This window comes from Siniperca chuatsi, linkage group LG17 (genome assembly GCF_020085105.1).
Source record: "Siniperca chuatsi isolate FFG_IHB_CAS linkage group LG17, ASM2008510v1, whole genome shotgun sequence".
In the NCBI taxonomy this organism is placed as follows: domain Eukaryota; kingdom Metazoa; phylum Chordata; class Actinopteri; order Centrarchiformes; family Sinipercidae; genus Siniperca; species Siniperca chuatsi.
In genome coordinates this window covers 12,417,270-12,437,527 of record NC_058058.1, presented here as the reverse complement: position 1 = coordinate 12,437,527, position 20,258 = coordinate 12,417,270, and the positions used below count along the sequence as shown (strand labels likewise).

At 38.7% G+C, this 20,258-nt stretch overlaps 1 protein-coding gene across 6 annotated transcripts in view; it reads right to left on the bottom strand.

Annotated features, from left to right (window-relative positions):
• Positions 1-2,855: 2,855 nt before the first annotated feature.
• Positions 2,856-20,258, bottom strand: part of trps1 (trichorhinophalangeal syndrome I) — a 118,413-nt gene continuing 101,010 nt past the window's right edge. For all 6 annotated transcript variants that reach the window (XM_044171382.1, XM_044171384.1, XM_044171380.1 and 3 more), the window contains 2 exons: positions 14,574-14,696; positions 2,856-10,045 (listed from right to left, as the gene is read on the bottom strand). In XM_044171382.1, the coding sequence (XP_044027317.1) occupies positions 8,429-10,045; positions 14,574-14,696 (1,740 nt within the window). In that variant the 3' untranslated portion in view covers positions 2,856-8,428. The remainder of the gene's footprint in view (positions 10,046-14,573; positions 14,697-20,258) is intronic.

Below are 20,258 nucleotides of genomic sequence, written 5' to 3'. Positions count from 1 at the left end.
GAAGTCAGAAAGTAGAGAGATGGACTGTTGTATTGTTGATTTTGGCTAGACTTATCCGTTAAGCATATGGTAAGTTTGTGTTGTTCCCTTTTTCTTTGCCTTTCGCTCACGTTACAGTATTGTTATGCTTGAATGTTGGTGATACCTTTTCCATTCAAAACTTCTTTGTAAAGGAATGTTAACCGCACCCATTTCAGTAACTTGGTAACACAGGTTCTTTCCCACCATGACAATGAAGTTTATCTGAATTTGAAAAAAAGAGTAAAGGAGAGAAGAAAGAAAATAGAAAGGAGGAGAGTAGAGAAGGGAAAGTGTGCAGATATTGGAGTAACTAGAGTAGTAAAGAGGAAATAAAAGGAAAGGAGATTACAAATCAAATCCCTCTGCAGTGGACCTCACTGTGAAGCTGATGATACACAGCCGACATACTGAGGCGATGTAGAGCTGTAATTATGCTTTCAGCAGCTCTCTTCATCTATCTATCTATGTTATGTGAGAGCTTTATATCCCAAAACAGTCAATGTTGGAACCATTCAATATGCCTAGAAGCTACATCATATATATCTCCATCTCTTTCTCTCTCTCCTTATCCTATTGTCTATCTCCATGCTTCTCTCTCATACTCTCTCTCTTCCTTTGTGCACGCTTGTAGACTATCAAACTTCACAGCTGTCAACATGAGCCACATTCATAATTCAAAGTGCCCAGAAACTAGATCATATTTACATCTATCTATCTATCTATCTATCTATCTATCTATCTATCTATCTATCTATCTATCTATCTATCTATCTATCTATCTATCTATCTATCTATCTATCTATCTATCTATCTATCTATCTATCTATCTATCTATCTATCTATCTATCTATCTATCTTTCTGTCTGTCAGAATATGAAATCTAAACAGTCGCCAAAGCACATCTCAATCAACCCACACGAAGACATGACAACAGCAACAGTGCTGCTTCATAGATAAGTATCTGCACACACACACAGACACACACACACCTCCTTACTCTGTTGCTCTCTCACACAGTCAAACCTTCTGTCAACAGTGTAGGTAACTCATACATAAACATGAATTACAAGAACCAGAAATGATGTTTGCAAGATTGTTAAACAGAGAGACAGGCAGGGGCAGACAGTGCATACATAGAAGATATGCAAGTGTCACGCTGAAAAATAGAAAAATTCTGCGTGCAGGCATACATCTGCCATGTGTTTGTCCCATTTTTAGCATACGTTGTGTGTAAACGTGTCCATGAATTGTTGCATGATGTTTTTACATTCCTTTCATTTGTTTTGCCCTTTATTCATTTGATGGATTTTTCTCTTTTGCCTTGAACAGGTTCATAATTATGTGCAGCTGCATGTGTCTGTGTGTTGACCTCTCCAGTAGTCACCAGGGTGTTTAGTATTCTAGTCTGACTTTCTGGGGCCAATCATCACACACTTGTACACTCAGACACACACACACACACACACACACACACACACACACACACACACACACACACACACACACACACACACATTTAAATGGCAATATGTGCCACATAATTTCACTGCAGGCTCTAAAGCAGAGTTAATCAACTCTAATCAATGTTCATATTATAACACAAAGATAAATTGATAATGCTAAACATAATATAGACCGAAGATTAGAAGCCTTTGTCTTCTGACAGATAGCGCAGCTGCGCTGATTAGGTTTGTCAAAGTTCCTGACCCAAAGGAGTGTTGTGGGAAGATTAAAACAGGCTCTCAAATTATTTCTGTGTGCTGTGTGTTGGTGAGAAAGGAGCCTCTGGATAAGTTGCCAATGCAATATTAGGTCTTTGCCATGAAATAACAGTTCAGTCAATGAGCTATTGTTACTGTAAATAGCAAGAGTAAAAGATGCTGTGCTCATTATACCCTGGAACATGCAAACATTTTGCTCTAATACTGCCATTTGGACACTAGTTGACTAAATATCTGAAGTTTGTCCTGAGGGTAACGCTAGAGGAAAAGGTGAAGGGGTCAATAAAATCAGCACCATCATGGAAATCTTTTGTCTTGTGTGTGAAGTTGACATTTTGACCTGGAAGCAGCTCAAGATGAAAGCTCAAAGATTGTCCAAAATACTCAGTAAATGTTAATTGTAATATTAGAGTTTGATATTTTAGAGGGTCACTAACAAAATTACAATTTATCCTCTGAGGGCCATGAATGTTTACAACAAATTTCATTGAGATGCAAACATTAGTTTGCAAGCTACCTTGTTATAGAACAAAGTGTTGATCATGCAGAAACCTTAATGTGATACTAGATTAATGGTCACAGGGTCACAAAAACCAAATGGAATCATCCACCATAAAGAGCTATACAAACAGAGCCTGTTCCTAGAGTATGTTGTGTGCATTAAATAATCAAAGTGACAAACAAATCTGAAAGCAAGCTAGTAAGATAGAAAAAGCAGGTGGGCAGCAGTGAAGAACAGATGTGAATAGAAATACATGATGGCTGTGGAGCTCCTGGCTACACTCAGAAAGCAGAGCAGGAGGCATGTTTGGAGGTTTCACGTTTTTCTATTGCTAATCATTTCTGAAAAAAATTCACCTGACTTGGTATGAAAGCTTTATGTGGTAAAAATCACATCTGTTTAACCCACAGGCAGCACACTTGTGCCTTTGTGCTCCCAAAGTCTGCAGTTTGTCTCAGATTAGAACCCACTCTTCGACACGTGATGAGGAGGATTTACAAACTATAGCAAGGCCACAGCTCGTCTGTTTTGTTGACTGAGGATTTACAGAATGGTATTCTTCTTCTCTTCTTTCCTTCTTTACAATAAATCACTGAGTGAAACAGCCATTGTCCATTTTCAGTATGTTTGGTATTACTTTTATTAATTATTATCATCGTCATCATCATCAACATTATTCTTCAAGTTTAGCTGTGTAACAAACTTTTTCTTGGCTGTCAAAATATGTTGTTGAAATATCATTTTTGCATGAAATAAAACCTAAAAACAATAACATACAGAAAGATAGCAGAATAAAATACAACATGAGAAAGAAAAAAAAAACTAAAAAAAAATCCAAGTTTTCTATAAAAGCCATTCAACTGAATAGAGACAAAATTCTACTAAAATATATTGGTTAAATGTACATAGTTGATGTGTGTATGCATGCATGTGTGTGTCTGACCAATAATAAACTGGCCTTTAGCTCCCTTGTCTCCCATGGTTAATACTGTACATCACAAAATGTACACTCTATCCGTACCACTGCCACTGTGTGTCGTTGTGTGTGTACGTGTGTGTGTTGTCCCTTCCTTGGCAATAAGAACATAAATGGAGTGCAAGCAACAGCATAATTTTCTATAACACATTCTGACAAAGACAAAAATGAAAACACTTGTTAAGCCCCCCCCCCAATGTAAACGCTGATGTTAAATGCCATCAAACCTAAACATACACTCATTATTGAAGTAAAACAAGGTCATGTGATGTATGTATGCAGAACCTCATTTCTAAATGACAGCTAAAATGTTCTCCCAAAATTCCTATCAACATTAATATCTATTTATGTTTTAGATATACAGTATCCTTACATCTCATGGGAGACAATGTTACGGTGGCAAATACACAAAAGAAGATATTTTGTGATAGGAAAGGGTTCTGCAGAGCACTTACAATATGAAAAGTGTGCATGAACAAAGTTGTTTTTTTCTCAGTAAATACAGGGAAAGGATTTTCTTTCAAAAGCTAAACAATTTAAATATTTTGGCATCAGAATTTGTCTCCAACCCACTGAGAAATCCTTGTGGTTCATCAAGATGAGATGTACACCCAGATTTAACAAAAAAGGCCAGAACTATTTAATCTAAATTTTTAACAAATCTTTTTCCTACTGTTTCCTAGAAATCCCATGAAAATGACTGAATGAAAGGACTTTACATCTGTTAAAAAATTAAACTTCATGTTGAATTTTTATCAGATGTGAGTCCCGTTGGCAAATGAATGAACCTAAATCTTAGAAAAACCACACTTGCTTCTGGCAAGTATTTGATATTTTACTGTTGGTAACAATTTCTCTCAACAAACCAAAGGCGCATTCAAGTAGGAGAGAAATTCAACTTAAACAAAGTCAACATAAGCAGATAGGATCCTGTCAGTTCTGGAGTAACTGAGCCGACCTCAGCTTTTTGGGCGCAACACAGTATGACACAATCACCTAACTCCCATTTAAATCCCCTCAATGTGTCAACTGAGACTAGCTTTATCAAAAGAAGGGATGCAGGAAAGTGGAGGAATACAGAAGAGATGAGTGGCAGAGAGAAGTAATAGTAGGTGGAGAGATAAAAAGAAAAGAGATGTATATGTCAAATTAGACAACAGATGAGAACGATACCAGTGATGTTGAAGAGAGGTCAATAAAAGAGACAAACAAAACAGAAGAGAGGGGATGAATGGATACATAAACTAAACCTCTTTTTATCACCCACTACAAGCGTCATTTGATCCCATTCTCCCTCTATTCATCCACCCATATATTCTTCAAAGGCGCCCATCTATCCATCTCAGCAGGTATCCCTCAATCCTTCCTTTTGTTCTGTCTTTTAAGAAAGCACTGCTTCATTCCTTTGCTTTTTTTGTTGCTACATTTGCAAATGTAAACAGTTTTTATTATGCTCGCAGCCCCTTAAAAGATGCCCATAATTGAAAAACATAAATTCTAAAAACTTTACATATTAGCACATGAGATTTCCTAAAATAAAGACAAACATTTTGTTTTTTGAATTGGCTTCATCAGTCCTTATACAGCATGATCAAACCTATTCGGCAAATAAAGGGCAAACTTCAGAATAAAAGTACTTTTGAACCATTTAACTAATGCACTTAATAAGCCTTTACTTGACAGGTGTGATATGGATAGTGGAGCCATACATGCTAAAGGTGTTAAGCCAACTCGTCAGAGGACAAAATCCCTGCACTTGACACCAGAGTGGGATGTAGGTCAGACAGAAGGGTGGCACACGTGAATTTGTGCCATCCTAAATAGGTACTGATTTCTTTGCATTTATACTGCAGCAGTGAGAAGTCTTCTGTCAACAGCAATGACTTCAAAGTCCAATGTAAATATGTTGCACCAGTAGTTTGAAAGGTTTCTTAGTGTTTAATGTAACGGATTCAGTACTGTGTGCAATGCTGGTAGGACAGGGTTGTTTTTTTTTTGCTGTTAAGGAGTAAAGGTATGACGCAAATAAAATATACCTTGAGCGTTTCAGCAGAAACTGAAAAAGTTTTATGAAAAGATTGGAAAATCTATATTGCCTCAACATACAGAGTATACAAGGTCTTCCTATGTAAAAGAATGCATTACGGTTTAACATAAATATTTGAGGTATCAACCTGCAACCAGAACACAACAACACACCGATCCGTCTTGTGAAAAGTTCAGCTATTTCATTTTGTAGCGTTCTAAACAACGTAGAGAATTTGCCTTGGTGTCTTAAAATTTCTGCAAGAAAGAAATCTCCTCTCGCTGCTGGTTTAAAAAAAATAATGAAATTTGACCTTGTGCTGACAAAACTGTCTTGACTTTACGTCTAGAAAATGTATTAAAACATATTAATTAATGATTAATGACTCCTCTTTAGAATAATAACACCTTAGAATGGCCTTTACCTTTACCATGATATGGGCACTCTGGTGACATGACTGCATGCCATAATTCAGCTTACATCTCCAAATAAACCAAATACACAGTAGAGATAATCTTCTTGGTATTATGTCTTTCATACAAAAGTTACCAAGGCATATGTCTGAACATTTCTAGTGTACATACATGCAAAAATGAAAGATGCTTAACTAGTGATGGAAAGTTAGCATAGAAACCAATTAAATTTTTTAAAAGCATATGTGGGTCTTTCTCATGGGCTGAAAATGCCAAGTGTGAACCGGTATCTGACCAATCAGACAGCTAGGCTGAAATCAAGTATCATAATGGATGACTCTGATAACTTGCTGCATGGGAATCAATATAGCAGTCTTTTTGCTCAACTTCTGCCTGACTCATAACTTACATAATGTTTTGACACAGACAAACATACCATTAGAAAAACTGTACAAGTTACCAGGCACTAGGCGGATTATTTTTCATTCACGTCTTTTGGATAAGCATAGAAAAATATCTTTTTCTCATTCTTTCTTCCTTCCTTATTTTCTTTCGGCCTATTATTATTTCTTTCAAAGGAGTCCCTTGGCGATTTTTTTCCCTAGCAACTAAGGCAGCAAGGCTGGAGAAGTGATTCTCTCTTTATAAAAATAAACAAGATGGCCACTGTGTTGCTCCATTCTGACGCATAGGGGGACTCAACCTGACTGTCACAACTCTCTCTATGATGAAAATAAGCAATGATGATAAACTGTGAAATTTGGTTTTAAAAAAGACTCATTTATGGTTTCAGGTCTATTTGAAAGACTGATTGAGAACCCAAAAGTGGGTAATGAAATGGTAGAAAAGTGGGATGGAGTTAGTTTGAGTTGAAAGCAACATGATCATTTTACTTCACTGAATTTTAAAATGGAACTTTACAATGCCATCTTGTGTTTTTTCAGTATTATTTAGGTCAAACATGTAACAGTTCCCATCCATAGAAAAGGCAACTTATTTTGCAGATTTTATAAGACGCTTACATGCTACATAGAGGTAACCTACCAAACTCTCAGAAATATGAGATAGGCTGAATAAAACACTGTAGGCAAGACGCTCTGTAGACTCAATACAGAGCAAAAGTTTATACAGTTAATCCAAATAATTGATCCTTATGATAAAATTTAGGGTTTATCTCCCTAAGTCTCTCTATTAAACCATGTAACCTAAAATGTGAAAGACAAACAGAAAAAAAAGTTACATACTAAGACCATTTTGACCTATTAACACATTAAGAACATGATAAGAACATATATAAGTAAGAGAACATTATGTAACATGCTAAAACCATTAGACAATTTAACATGTTAAAATGATGTGTCACATGCTATGAAACAGGTGGGTTGGTGTGCGACACGTGTGACCCCTGAGGACTGAAATACCGAGCGCAAGCCTTCATTATTTTACATCATCATTAGGGGACGGACACATCCTTTGATCCTTACACACATAAACGCAATTACACAAATGCACACATACACCCCCCATCCCCCCACCCCCCCCTTGCTGTACCATTTCTGTTAGATGGCTGTTATCAATGTAACAAGTCTCCATAAGAACACAAACAACAAATAGCTCAAAAAGAAAAAACTCAAATAGACTAATTTTTATAGTACCATTTCCTGCAAAAAAAAGCATTATTTGCCTTTACAAAATGACATATTATATAGGAAAGTGTAGCAAATTGCATGTTTTGTACTATAACATTATCATTATTATTATTACCATTATTATTATTAATATAAATGTTAAGCAGATTAATAGATGGTTGTTCTATTAGGCAGGCAGCCAGGCACGTAGCTAGTATCATGGCACGGAGGAAGGTAGAAAAGAATGTCACTTGGTTCGATCCAAATGGATGAAGAGAACACTTCGGTCCGGAATTACTCCGGTTTTTCAAGCAGTTCAAAAAGTCACGGTCAAAACAAATCCAACCAGTCTCCCAGTTTGGGCCACTCTGCAGCGGTGGTGATTATGCATTGATAGTTTCAGAGACAACAGGGCACTTGTACCAAGGTAATCCCAGCTGAACTGCAGCCCAGCACAAACTGGTTTAACTCTGACCAATTTCAAAGAGTCAAAATAAGTTTTGGTTTTGGATCCATTTGCACAGCGGTAAAACTGTCAAAAACATGCTCAAAGAACCAAGTAGTTCTAACCAGATCAGATCTGGTTGTACCAAGATAAAACAGTTTGAATGATGCATCAGACTAGTTTGGACCAGCTCGGGGTTCAGTTTAGTGTGGTGCATAACAGACCAGCTCAGTTAAAGTGTTTTGATCCTAGCATTTTTTTTTTTTGCTCTGCTGTACGGTGGCTGTGCAAGTGCTGAGCTCCTCAAACTCATCCTAAATGAGACCAGTCCAACTTTCAGTCGAGCTTCCAATCCTCTTATTTGGAAAGCACATGAAGTGGCTGTTTCTTTAAGGTGATTTCAGCTGCATGCCAGGACTCTGTTGTTGAATACTTGCCACGGAGCTGTCAAGTGACCGTCACTCAACACAGGATTCAGGCTATTTCTCCAAACTGTCCCTGCAGCGGTTCAGCGGGATCCTACAATGACTTTTGACCATTTGTCAGCCGAGTGCTTCCAGCATAAGGATGTGTTCCATTTAGTGCCCAGGATAGGCCCATTTTGACATGAGCTAGCCTCCAGGAACGTGGAGGCATACAGCTTATTCATCCAATAAAATGCGTTCTTAAAGGTTTGTGTGAGTCAAAGGCATCAGATTAATTACTCTCTGTGTTCTCATCTAAGTTTTTAGATTCAGCAACAGTCGTGACCTCTGTGGTTTTTGTGATGTCATCACTACTATATGACACCATCTTATCTCCCATTTCCTGGTTTGAAATGTCATGATCCTCTCCGCTTACCTCCTCTGCAACTCCTGTTTCATTGTCACTGGCATCATCGCCTGTAATTTCTTTTTCTTGGTTGTCATGACAAACTCTTATGACATCATTTCTTTCATCTGTGATCTCACCATGATCACCTTCATCTTTTTCCTCTGGCGTCGCGTTATGACACTCGCGTTCTGACGTCACCGTGGCGTTCTGAATTATGCCGCCTTGCACGTGACCCCTGTTTTGTGACGTTTTGTCTGAGTACCTGTGTAAACCCCTCTGTATGTGTGTGGTAAAATCATAGCGATCCGCACACATGTGGAGGCAAAAACTGCATTGGTATGGTCCCTGGTCGCCATGGCAACTCATGTGCAGGGCATACATGACCTCGTCTAGGAAGTAGATCCCACAGTGGATGCAACGGTTGGTCAGATCATCCTGCGTGGCCACTTCCACCATTGTGCGATTCAATGGGACACTTGACCGCCTTTTTGTCAAATGATCCTTTTCTTCCTTTCCTATCTCCTCCTTCTGGTTCCCTCCTTCATCTGTCCTCTCCTCCTCCTCTTTCTCTCCTTTCCAGTTCTCTCTCAACCGCTCAGCTAGTGGCGACTCTTGCCTTTTCCTCTCTGCACCATTTGTTGTCATGTGTGCATTTGCAGCACTTGTATCTCTTTGTCTTATTGCAAGATCCAAAGGAGCATCATTTTCTAATGATGGTGAGGAGATTTGGGGATGAAGAGGAGGAGGAGGATAGTGAGGAGGAGCTGGAGGAGGGGGGAGAGGAGAGTAGGGAGAGGCGCAGTAAGGCACCGTGTAGTTTTGCTGATGATGCTGTACTGGAGTCACCATTGCACCAAGATAATGAGCATTATTTCCAAGGCTTCCAGGGCTGCTTAGATTACTGATGCTACCAGGAACCCCAGAGGCGGCTGCCATCTTATACTTGGTCCAGAATCTGAGCCAATCCGACTCAGGGGTCAAATCAGGTGAGAGGGTTAATGGTAGGGGTAAGGAGAAAAGGGGATACTGATACTTTTCAATGGGTGAACCAGGAGGCGAATAACTAGACGGTTTGGTTGGACGCATATACTTTTCAATCGGACTGCCTCTTTCTGATCCCCCTCCTCCTTTACCTCCCTCTACTTTTGATGTTATCCCTCCCTCAGCGATACCTCCATTGCCCTCAGCTACCAATGAGGAGGGGGGATGTGAAGGGAGGAGCAGAGGAGGCATGCGTCGGTGGATCTCCAATGTTTGATTGGCTAAGAAGGCTTGAGTGGATCGGGGTGAGCGTGAGCGAGGGGAAGGCTGCTGGTTTTTGATTGATGCACAGCTTCTGTCCGACTCCTCCCCGTTCATACGCTCCTCGCTGGTGATGCGTTGTTGCTTGGGGGCGGGGGTTTCAGATGACAGCGAATCAGGGTTGAGGCGTTTTCGGGTTCGGCGTCGTATTATTTGTTCACCGTTGTTCTGCTTTATGATGTTTAGAGGTCTGGGTGTCTACAAGATAAAGAAACAAAGAAGAATATGTTAAAAAAAAGAAAAGTGTTAGTAAACTTTTAGTAATAAATGTAGTGATAATTTATTTTCAACACAACAGATATGGATTTTCCCTTACATTATTTAAGGCTGCTTATCTGACCTGACTAATAACATGAAGCATGCATAGCCTAGCATTATTTGACTGTAATAATATTGAATTCATTGCATTACAAAAATAAAATTGTAACAGTTGAGTCAATACAAAATATTTATTTGAGATTATGACCAATATACTACCTGTTTGAACATAAAGCCATTTTATATCAGTGAAATTTACAAGCACATCAACGCTAAGGACGTTGCACTATGGTTCTTAGTAAAACTTCCAATGGTAGATCAAAGTTTTAAAAGTCTCAATTTATATGGACTTGACCTAATTATAATTAACTGTGACATGCTAAAAAATAAAGACAGCACTCCTAAGGACTGTGGTTTTTGCCCTTACCACAAGGGGGAGCGCTTACATCCGGTGTAAATGGAGTTTTCCCTTAAGACTCAACTTTTACTTTATTGACAGATTCCTCACAAACATGAGAACATATGCCTTCATTAATGTCTTAACTACCATCAAGTAATCTCTCCCACTAAAAGTATAGCAAACTACACACTCAAAAAACATAAAAGCACTACAGTACAACCAATTACAGAAACAGGTTTCAAGAGCCTGAAAGAGGCAAAAGTCAAGAATTACAAAGAATAAAAACTGCTCAGCAACATCCACAACACAATTTCTGAAGCACTCCTCACCTATTCCTACTGGGATAAATAAAGTGCTTCATTCCTAAATATATGCCAAAAAATCAAGAGTCAAAAACATTTCCAGGCAAATTAGCAAAAGATTTTCTTTCCTGCAAGTAAAATCAACTGTGCAGTTTAAAAGTGTCTTTTAAAGTGTCTACACTTCATTTCAAAAGTAATGACTTGCTATCCTTTCACTATTGAAGAACCGAATTCATTGAAGCCTCCTCTCTAAATACACATAATAAATAGTGACCTCCACACAGCATTAACTGAAAACAAAGTCACATTCAACTGGCATAACGAGAGGAGCTTTTCAAGCATCAAAAAACCTTCATTCAAAACCTTCAATCAAATTTACGCTGCCATGAAGGTTGAATTTATTAGGCTTTCTGTACACAAAATATTTCAGGAACAGCAAAGAGCCTTGTTATTGTGTACATGTATGTAATTCCTGTATGTCTCTAGAAATCCCCTGCTGTGTCTGTATGTGTGTAAGTGATGTAGGGCTTTTGACATACATTGTTGCAGATGAAATCACAAAAAGATGCATAGAGAAGGACCAAGCAGGAAAAGAGAGATAGTGAGATATCATGTTGGCGGAACATGGATGAATGAAAGAGGTGTTGAAGTGGATGAAAAGCAAAAAGAAAGACTTCTATTTAAAGAAAAAAAAGCAATAAATCTCTGCTGCTTTTTGTAATGTATGCTATGTCTATGCTGGAAGAAGAGAGAAAAGTCATTTATGGCACCAATCCAGGGATGTTCTGCTGCACTTGGAACATAAAGAAATGATTACCATATATATTTTGACAGTCTAAACTCTAATATGCTTATGTGACCAAACTAGCTCTAAAAAGAGTGTTTTTTGACCACACTGATTCAATGATCTATTAATGCACATACATTTTGGACAGGGTCGTCCTTCAGCAGCCAAGCTGGGAACAGTCACTGTTGTTAATCAGTGAGCTGTCCTGTACACATTTTAGACACCTGGAACACTACTATAAACACTGAGATGACAGTCTCTACACTGACAAAATGATGTCAGTCAAATCATTGACATTTTTCTTATTTTTTATGGTGCTCAGGTTTTGTGTTTCTAGCTAAAGAGGAGTGAGGAGAAAAAGAGAAGAAAAGGTAAAGACAAGAGCAGGGGAGATAGGAATGAAGGAGGTGAGATAAATGAGAAGGGGCAGAGAGTAATATATGGTGAACGGAGGAGGAAGAGGTAGAGGGAGGGGAGGTGAAACAAGAAGAAAAGAAACAGGGAGGGACAGGAGTTAATACAGGAGGAGGATGGCTGAGGAAAAAAGGTAACAGCAAAGAAACAGCGACGCACATGGTGGAAAAGCTGTGTCCTAATTCCATGCTACAGGCTAATTCTAAGCAGGATGTGATCTGTTCACACTGGAAAGGTGATAACAGTCAGTATGAATACTATAAAAATCCTTGATTTTTGAATGTGCTATTGACCCACAATGCAATTCTCAAAGGAAATAGAGGATGAATTGTGGATGGTGATGAAAAAATGTTCTCCTGTATATTTGTTAAGTGTAATTAGTGCACAAGTTTCTCAAATTCTCTTGCTCTGTTTCTTCTCTTTTATTTTCTCTTTCTGCCTTTCACCCTGGTACACTTTCTCTCACTCTGACTGTTACTACTGCTTACTTCCTGCTATTTGTCTCTGCTTTGGCAAGAAGTTTAACGTGTTTTTCTCAAGCCTTTCCCTCATTGCTCTTCCTCCCTGTCTGCCTCTAAATGTCCTCCTCCTCCTCTTTACCTTGCTAGTTTATATTCAAGTGTCTTGGTCACAGGGTGAGTAACTACATGATGTTTGATATGTATGGGAAAAGATTACTGGTCTCTGGAACCCAACCATTTTTTTTTACTTCATAGATAATTCATTTATTTATTTATTCATTTAATTTATACAGTAAATTTTGCAATGACTGCAGTTAATAAGCTTAATTGATTGGACATGTACATAAAAAGTGAGATGTTCGTCATTTATAGCATTTCTGTGTCTACAATGCTGTGTGATACACCCAAACTGCACACACAAGATAACCGCAATGTTGTACACTTTTATGGTTGTAGGGTTGGTTTGATAGAATATCTGGGCTGAGTTACCGCTGGTACACATAATTCTCTCTCTATCTATCTATCTTTCCATCTCTTTCCTTCTCTTCTTGGATCTCTCCTCTGCATTCTCTCCTAATCTCTCTGTCTCCCTTCATCTCTCACTCTTTATACACACCCTCCCCCTTCATTATCTCTGTCCTCACGCTTTACCTTAATCTTCTCCTCCTTTCTTTGTCTTCCTCCCTTTTCTCTCTTTGTTTTTCTTTCTCCCTTAATTTCTCTCCCTCCCTTCATGTCTACCTATTTCCCCCTCTTTATTCATAACTCTCCCTTACCCTCTCTCACTCTGAAGTGTTTTACTAGCTGCTATCCTCTCTAATAATGAGTGTAGAGCGTATAAAACTTTTATTATGGGATATAAAATACGGTTGTCGTGAAGATTGTCAAGAGAAGAGGGGGCTGGAACGTGATTGGAGCTGCAGATGAGATGAAAGGGTTGAACCTAGGACATGTGCAGGGGCAGGAAGGAGTAAACTGCGATAGCTTGTCATCCTCTAAAAGGTCTTTAAAGCTCCATTCCATAATTGTGACATAGTGCTCTGGGTTGTAACACGGTCAACCCACTGATCCATTTATTAACACTGTGTTTTATTACACAAGCATTTTGTTCACTTTGAAATTTTACAAGCAGAGCTTAAAAAGCCAATATGTGAACGTGAATCTGGCATATATATACACAGTATATATATATATATATATATATATATGTTGAGGCTCTGAAGGCTTGTTTCACACTGGTAATATTTGTAAACCCTTGAGTTAAATATGTATATTGAAGTGTGAAATTAGCTCAAACTCCATAAAAACATATCTGAGGTGAGAAAGCTCTATATACTGAAGTCAACTAAATTCCAGGCTGGGTCTTTATCTCATCTGTAATTCATGCAGTCTAATTAAATTTGGGATTTCCATAGACTTTCCCCGGGCTTAGATGGTAAAGTTGATTAATTCCATCATATTTCTCACTCCATGGAACTGGCTCACTGTGACTGCTGAAATGGTCTGTAACTCCCAGCACCCACCAAATCAAATATACTTGTTCCACAATATTACTTTTTCACAGCGGGATTCACCGAATATATACAAGAATTTAACTGCAGTATGCACCATTTAATTTGTCGTATGCTAATTGGCCAGACAGGAGAAATGATAATTAGTGGTCAAAACCAACCCATGGATGTACTAAAACACAGCACAGTCTATAAAATAGTCTAAAGTACTGGGTTCCTGATCCAGTACAACCTTTATGAGTGAGTATACTGTATGTAGGTCTCCTATGAGTGGATAGGAGTTCAGCATTGCAAATCAACAAGTTTCAGCTCACTTGTAGATATTATTTTCACTTTCCCTTCTGTCTCTCTACATTTAAAGTGTTTTTGAAATTTAAAGCTCCCCTCTTGTCTCTCCTCTAATTTGTTTGAAAGAAAATTTGAATAAAGGGGATCACAAATATACAAAAAGTTAATGTACCATGTCTGGTAAAACTATTTGTATTTATCTCACAAGTCTACAGTTTGTCTAGTATAACTTACAGTGTAATGTACGACTAGTGCAGACACAGCATCTGTTTGCATGCAACTGTACATGTCCGTGTATGACTTACCGAATGTAGTTTTTGGTATAAACCACATGCGTTGCAAACGTAGCCTCCATTAGCGTTCTTCCTCCACAACGATGTCTTGGTGGTCAGACAGTTTGCACAGAAGACCCCACTGCCTCTACGCCGCTATGGATGGAGAAAGACAGACAACATTAGAGAGTGAAGTAAAAATATAGACTGATAAAGAAAATTTGAGAGGATAAGAAAGATGGAAAGTCATAGAGAAAAAAATGACAAAATGTTAACTTAAGTTTGGATACCTTTTTAATTTTTAGACCACTCAAGAACAATGACTTGTAGTACGGTTAGGAGAGGGAGGGACAGAGAGAAAACAGATTGGCTTGGTGGCAGAGAGATGATGTGCTCTCATTTATCATGCCAAATGGGAAGTCCTATTGAGAACAGTGTTCTCCTCTACCCTGGTTTTCTCTGTGTAGAATGAGGTTAATAAAAACACCAAAATTTACTTCGATGAAAAGAAAATGATCTAGTTGAACTGAATAAGTTGTGTGTGTTGTAAATATGTGAGTATGTGTCTGAAAGAGAACTTGTGTATTTTTGTGAGATACTGTGATAATTTTGTCAAGTACTACTCCACAGAAGTGGAAAGAGATGAGTTATGTTTTCACTTTGTAGCAGTGTTTTAGTGTTTATCTGAACCGCAGGAGGTAATTTACAGGAGTGTGTTGACTTTTACTGTATTAGTGTGCACGTTCTCATACACACACACACACACACACACACACACACACACACACACACACACCTCTGCAGTTCATGGAGCAGTGGTGCATAGAAAAGTAGTGTGTGCAAGGAAGGGTGGGGCTGGGGGTGGGGGGTTAAAAGGCCAATTGTCGAGGCAACGTGCTCCATCACAGTAATGAGCCAATCACAACGTTTCTCCATCTCATTAAGTCTCTGGCCCCATTCACCACCTTTATGACCCTGAGAGGACAGCATACCTCATCTTTCTCCACCATGACTCTGTCTATTTCTCTCTCTATCTGCCTGTCTATCCAACCATTTCTCTCTCTCTCTCAGACGTTTTCTCTCAGCACTGTTGCTCATCCAATCTTCATTTTCTCCACTTTCCAATCCTGTCTCCTCTTTGGTTCTCAATTGCAGTTTACTTTCGTTTTGGAAAAAAAAAGTCAGTGTTTTACTGATTTAAATGTCAGTATGGTCAAGAAAACAACAGCATGTGATTCTTTTTTTTCTTCATTAACCTGTGTGTTATGTGCATTTCTGTTTCTTTTTGTGTTGTCCTTACAGAAGCACCGACACACCTCATTGATGATCTCACTATGGTTGTGTTAGTGAACGTCTGCATACTGTATGTGCCTATGGGTATGGCTTACTAAAATCCATAACACACATTCACTGTTGTCCCAATCTGTTTCTCCCTCTCCCTCCCTCACTGGGGCCTCCTCCTTTCACCGCTGGCTTTTTGTTGTATTATGTTCATGACAGTGCTGAGAACTTAGCATATTTTTTTCAGGCTCAGAGCACCCACTGCTAGAAGTTAAAAACATTTTCAACTTTTCACAAAAGACCGCTGCACTTCAATCAGGCTGTCTGTAGTCTCAGAGCTACAGATGGAGCCACTACCAGCACTTCCACCGAGCATCTGTTTCATGCTGCCAGCTAAAAGCAGGAGAGCCCAGTGGGCACAGCATTGCTCAGTTTATTTTAGCAATCGAATGTACTGCAAGGATCGCAGCACAATTAACACACACCACACACAGACTGTATATGGCCTGAATAAAGATACATTTGAAGAATATCATTTGTCAATGTGGTGTAGTTCTGGTAAGAATGAATCAGTACTGCAACTGTGAAAATACATGCTAATCTTACATAGTGGTGTTGAAGAATTCAACCAACTTTTAAATGTAATAGCAAAAGTCATACTGAATATTTAAGGCAAGAATCCAAAGTTCATTTGATGTGTTGTGCACACATACAAGGAAGTTAGGCCCCCTTAAAGGCACAAAAATGATTAGAAATCAATTATATGACCATCCCAATAGCAACCGATCAGGAACTGATTAAACATCTATACTAGACAGTGTTTAAGGGTTAGACATCAAATTCTACTGCCAATGAAATGTGGTTTAATAGCTCTTTTGTTTCCTTGCTGTAATTTTAGCTCATAAAAAGACATTTATGATGACATTCTTTATACTATCTGGACCAGGCTAGAAAATCAAACTTTTAGATTGTTCAAAGATTTAATACAAAGGAACACCATAGATAACCATAGAAAACTTTGTCTCTCAGTCTCAATATGTGTATAATAAGACATCCTGTTTCCAATAATGTTGTATGTAATAAACACCTGAGCTAATATTAGAGTCCTTATGGTACATGTGTTTTCGTCCATCTGACGGCAGAACACTTACATGATCAAATTCTCTCAGTGGCACACTGAGCCAGAGTTTGTGGTGTGCGTGTGTGTGTGAATGCCAATGTGTGTATGTTGCACACACCATACGGTCACCACATGTAGAGAGACAGAGCCAGGTGATTGATTGATGTACGCTTCCTGTGTCTCTGTGTGTGTGTGTGTGTCTCTGTGTGTGTATGTGTGTGTGTGTATGTGTGTCTAGCATTGCAAGCCAAACACTGCATCTGTCATCAGAATTCAGTTTCCCTCCGAGCACCCAAATCATTCACATATGGCCCCGCAGCTGCCCCTCATCGCAACACGCACGCACACACACACACACACACACACACACACACACACACCTGAAAATATTTGCTTCCACTGGCTAATGAAGGCATGCAAGATTTAGACGAGAGGCCGCAATCCAAGAAGTCTCTTTGTGTGTGTGTTGGGGGTATCTTGGCTACTCCAAGACCACGATACAAGGATAGCACAGTGTGTGTGTGTGTGTGTGTGTGTGTGTGTGTGTGTGTGTGTGCTGCATGCATGTGTGTGTCTGTGTGAGAGGTTCAAGTGTCAATTACACAGGAAAGTGCAGAAATAACCCCCACCACCTTCCAAAATGCACACGTGCACACACACAAAATTTGGCTCATGATTTCTAACTTCCTTTTCAATCATCAGCTGGTTGGCTTGACATGTGTGGAAATGTGCAAGTTCACATGCACACACACAAACATTCACCATTCTATATTTACATACTTCCATAGGTTTTAGTGGAAGTACATCTCTTGGTGACTTTGTAACTATGTTTGTGTGCTAGGTGTATCGGTGTGAATCTACAGAATGTGTGTGTAGCAGTGCATGTTTTTCTGATTGATTACTGATACCTGGCCTCTCCCGCTCACTTCAGCCTGCAGAGGAGGGCTGCATGTAATTAGAGCTCAGGGTCTTAATGACATCTATTTATCTGCGGCCTATGATGCCGTTCAATTAGCACCACCAACAACGCCCTCTGATACGCACACACGTGCAGCGCATGCATGTAGAGGCACACACACAAAGACAAATACATTAATTAGTCAGGAAATTAAAGTCTTTATCAACTTCCTCCTAATCAGTCAAATCCATGCCAACAAATAAAGTTGATGTTTAGATAGAAAGTTAAGTTTCTTAAGAAGGAAGAAAGTATATTTGAGTAACCAATGTAAACACTGCTCTATTATCCCCGGGCCTCATTCTGAGCAATGCTATTCTCTGAAGCTGATAGGTGTCCATTTTGAATCTCATGCAGAATTTTCTTATTCCTGTGTACTCGTAGAAAGTACACATCAGATAATTTCATCTTAATCAGTATAAATGATGCGTGTACATCAAAAATATAACACTGACATGTTGACAATATTGACAGATTTTAGCAGTCTCATAATGCTCACGAAAAGGCCAGCAGAAATTAAGAGTACAATCTACTCAGTGGCAGGCTACACATAAAACAACATTTATTGGTTTAATAACTTTCGCAACCAGTGTGGTCAGTCTCTCTGCTCTAATGCACAAACAGCTCTAACAGAGAGCCTTTTTCCCTTGTGGCAGTAGATTTAATGCAAGAATGCATAAAATAGGCTATACAACCTGACTGTTGTTTGTTTAGGAAAATAGGCTACATTTTATATTACATGTATTCCTCCCTTCAATACTCCAATTTTAATTTTGTTTTTAGACTTTTATGGGTTTGCACTGCTACGCCAACTTTCCATTAAATGGGTTAAAGTGATTGCTATCTTTTAAATTCAAACTGAAGTTATGAGCTGTTTCTCCGTGACTTTTTGGTGACTCTACTCATAAAATGTACTAATAAATTATAACTTCATTCTAGAGAATCTGATTTTTATTCAACATCAAAACACATGGTTTAACCACACAGTGGCTGAACCCTTCAGCTGTGGCTTTGACTCCACTCTGAATTCTCCTGAAGCCATAAATTTACAGATGTTATACAAACTGTTTACACTGCATGGTCTTTTAGATCTTTATGGAAGAGCTGGCCATTTTAGATAAGCATCCACTGGTTTAGGTTCTGTAGCAATATTGAGTCCCTCAAATGTATTTTAGCTTTCATCTGCAACCAATGTGTGGTGGCATCTTTAAACTGGTGTAGCTTCACAATGTGGTGAGACAGACTGGCGGCCTAAACATGAGCTGCTGTATTTAAAAACGCTTCACATCAATTTTAAAAAATAAAATTCAAGTTATTTCTTATCTTCCAGCGTATTAAAATATCCAAGCAAGACAGCATTTCCCAGGAATTTTACTTTGCTTTGAATATGTGAAAAGAAGCCACCTTCTACAAGCAAGGTAACATTTTTCTAATGGTGATTTTGCAACAAAACACACTGAATTTTCATTTGCATATGAGTATAGTGAAATAAAACTTCAGATATCTGCACAAAAACAATTTCAGATATCTGCTATCCTTGTAAGTTATGTGGCAAAATAGAGAGGGATACATAGAGAGAGAACTGACGAGAGAGAGAATGCGAGAAAGAGGATAAAGAAATAGATTGAGGCGCCCCACGGTCTCAAATAAATTTAAAAAGAGGGCTATCTAAACAAAGTCTTTCAAAATGAAATTACATTTAATTCACTTAAAGAGTAAGTCAGCCCTGCTTTCAACGCATACACACAGACAGAGACACACACTTACATTGATACACGCACTGACTTGCATTAAATCAGCGATTATTTAATCAAGCTAGAAGACTAGCTGGAGGAATTAACTAAATTCCATACTGCCAAGTCCAATATCCTATACACTGGATCAGTCTCTCGCTCTCTCTCTACATTACACAGGGATACAGGGATAGTTTCAGATAAAGATTCACCAAATTAATCCTCCCAACACACACACACACACACACACACACACACACACACACACACACACTGAGAAGCATCTGGGACCAATCTAACAGAGAGAACCCCTCCCCCCCCAATAGGTGCTACCAAGCATCAACTATTTGTGTGTGTTTGGTAGGTCTGTGTACGTGTTACGCATATGGCTGCAGAAGTCCATCTACTGTATGTGGTTTACCCTCAGACTACTGTGTGCATTTAAATTGCTTCTGCTAATAGAATAATTGGGTTTGAGTTGAATGAATTTAAGCTGAACTGAGTCTGAATTTATTCTGCTAGTTTATTCTTATTCAACAAGGAGAAACAAAAAAACAAACAAAAACACTTATAATAATAACCAATGTATAGCACCGTTTGAGACGCAGAGGTACAGATGGCACACAGCC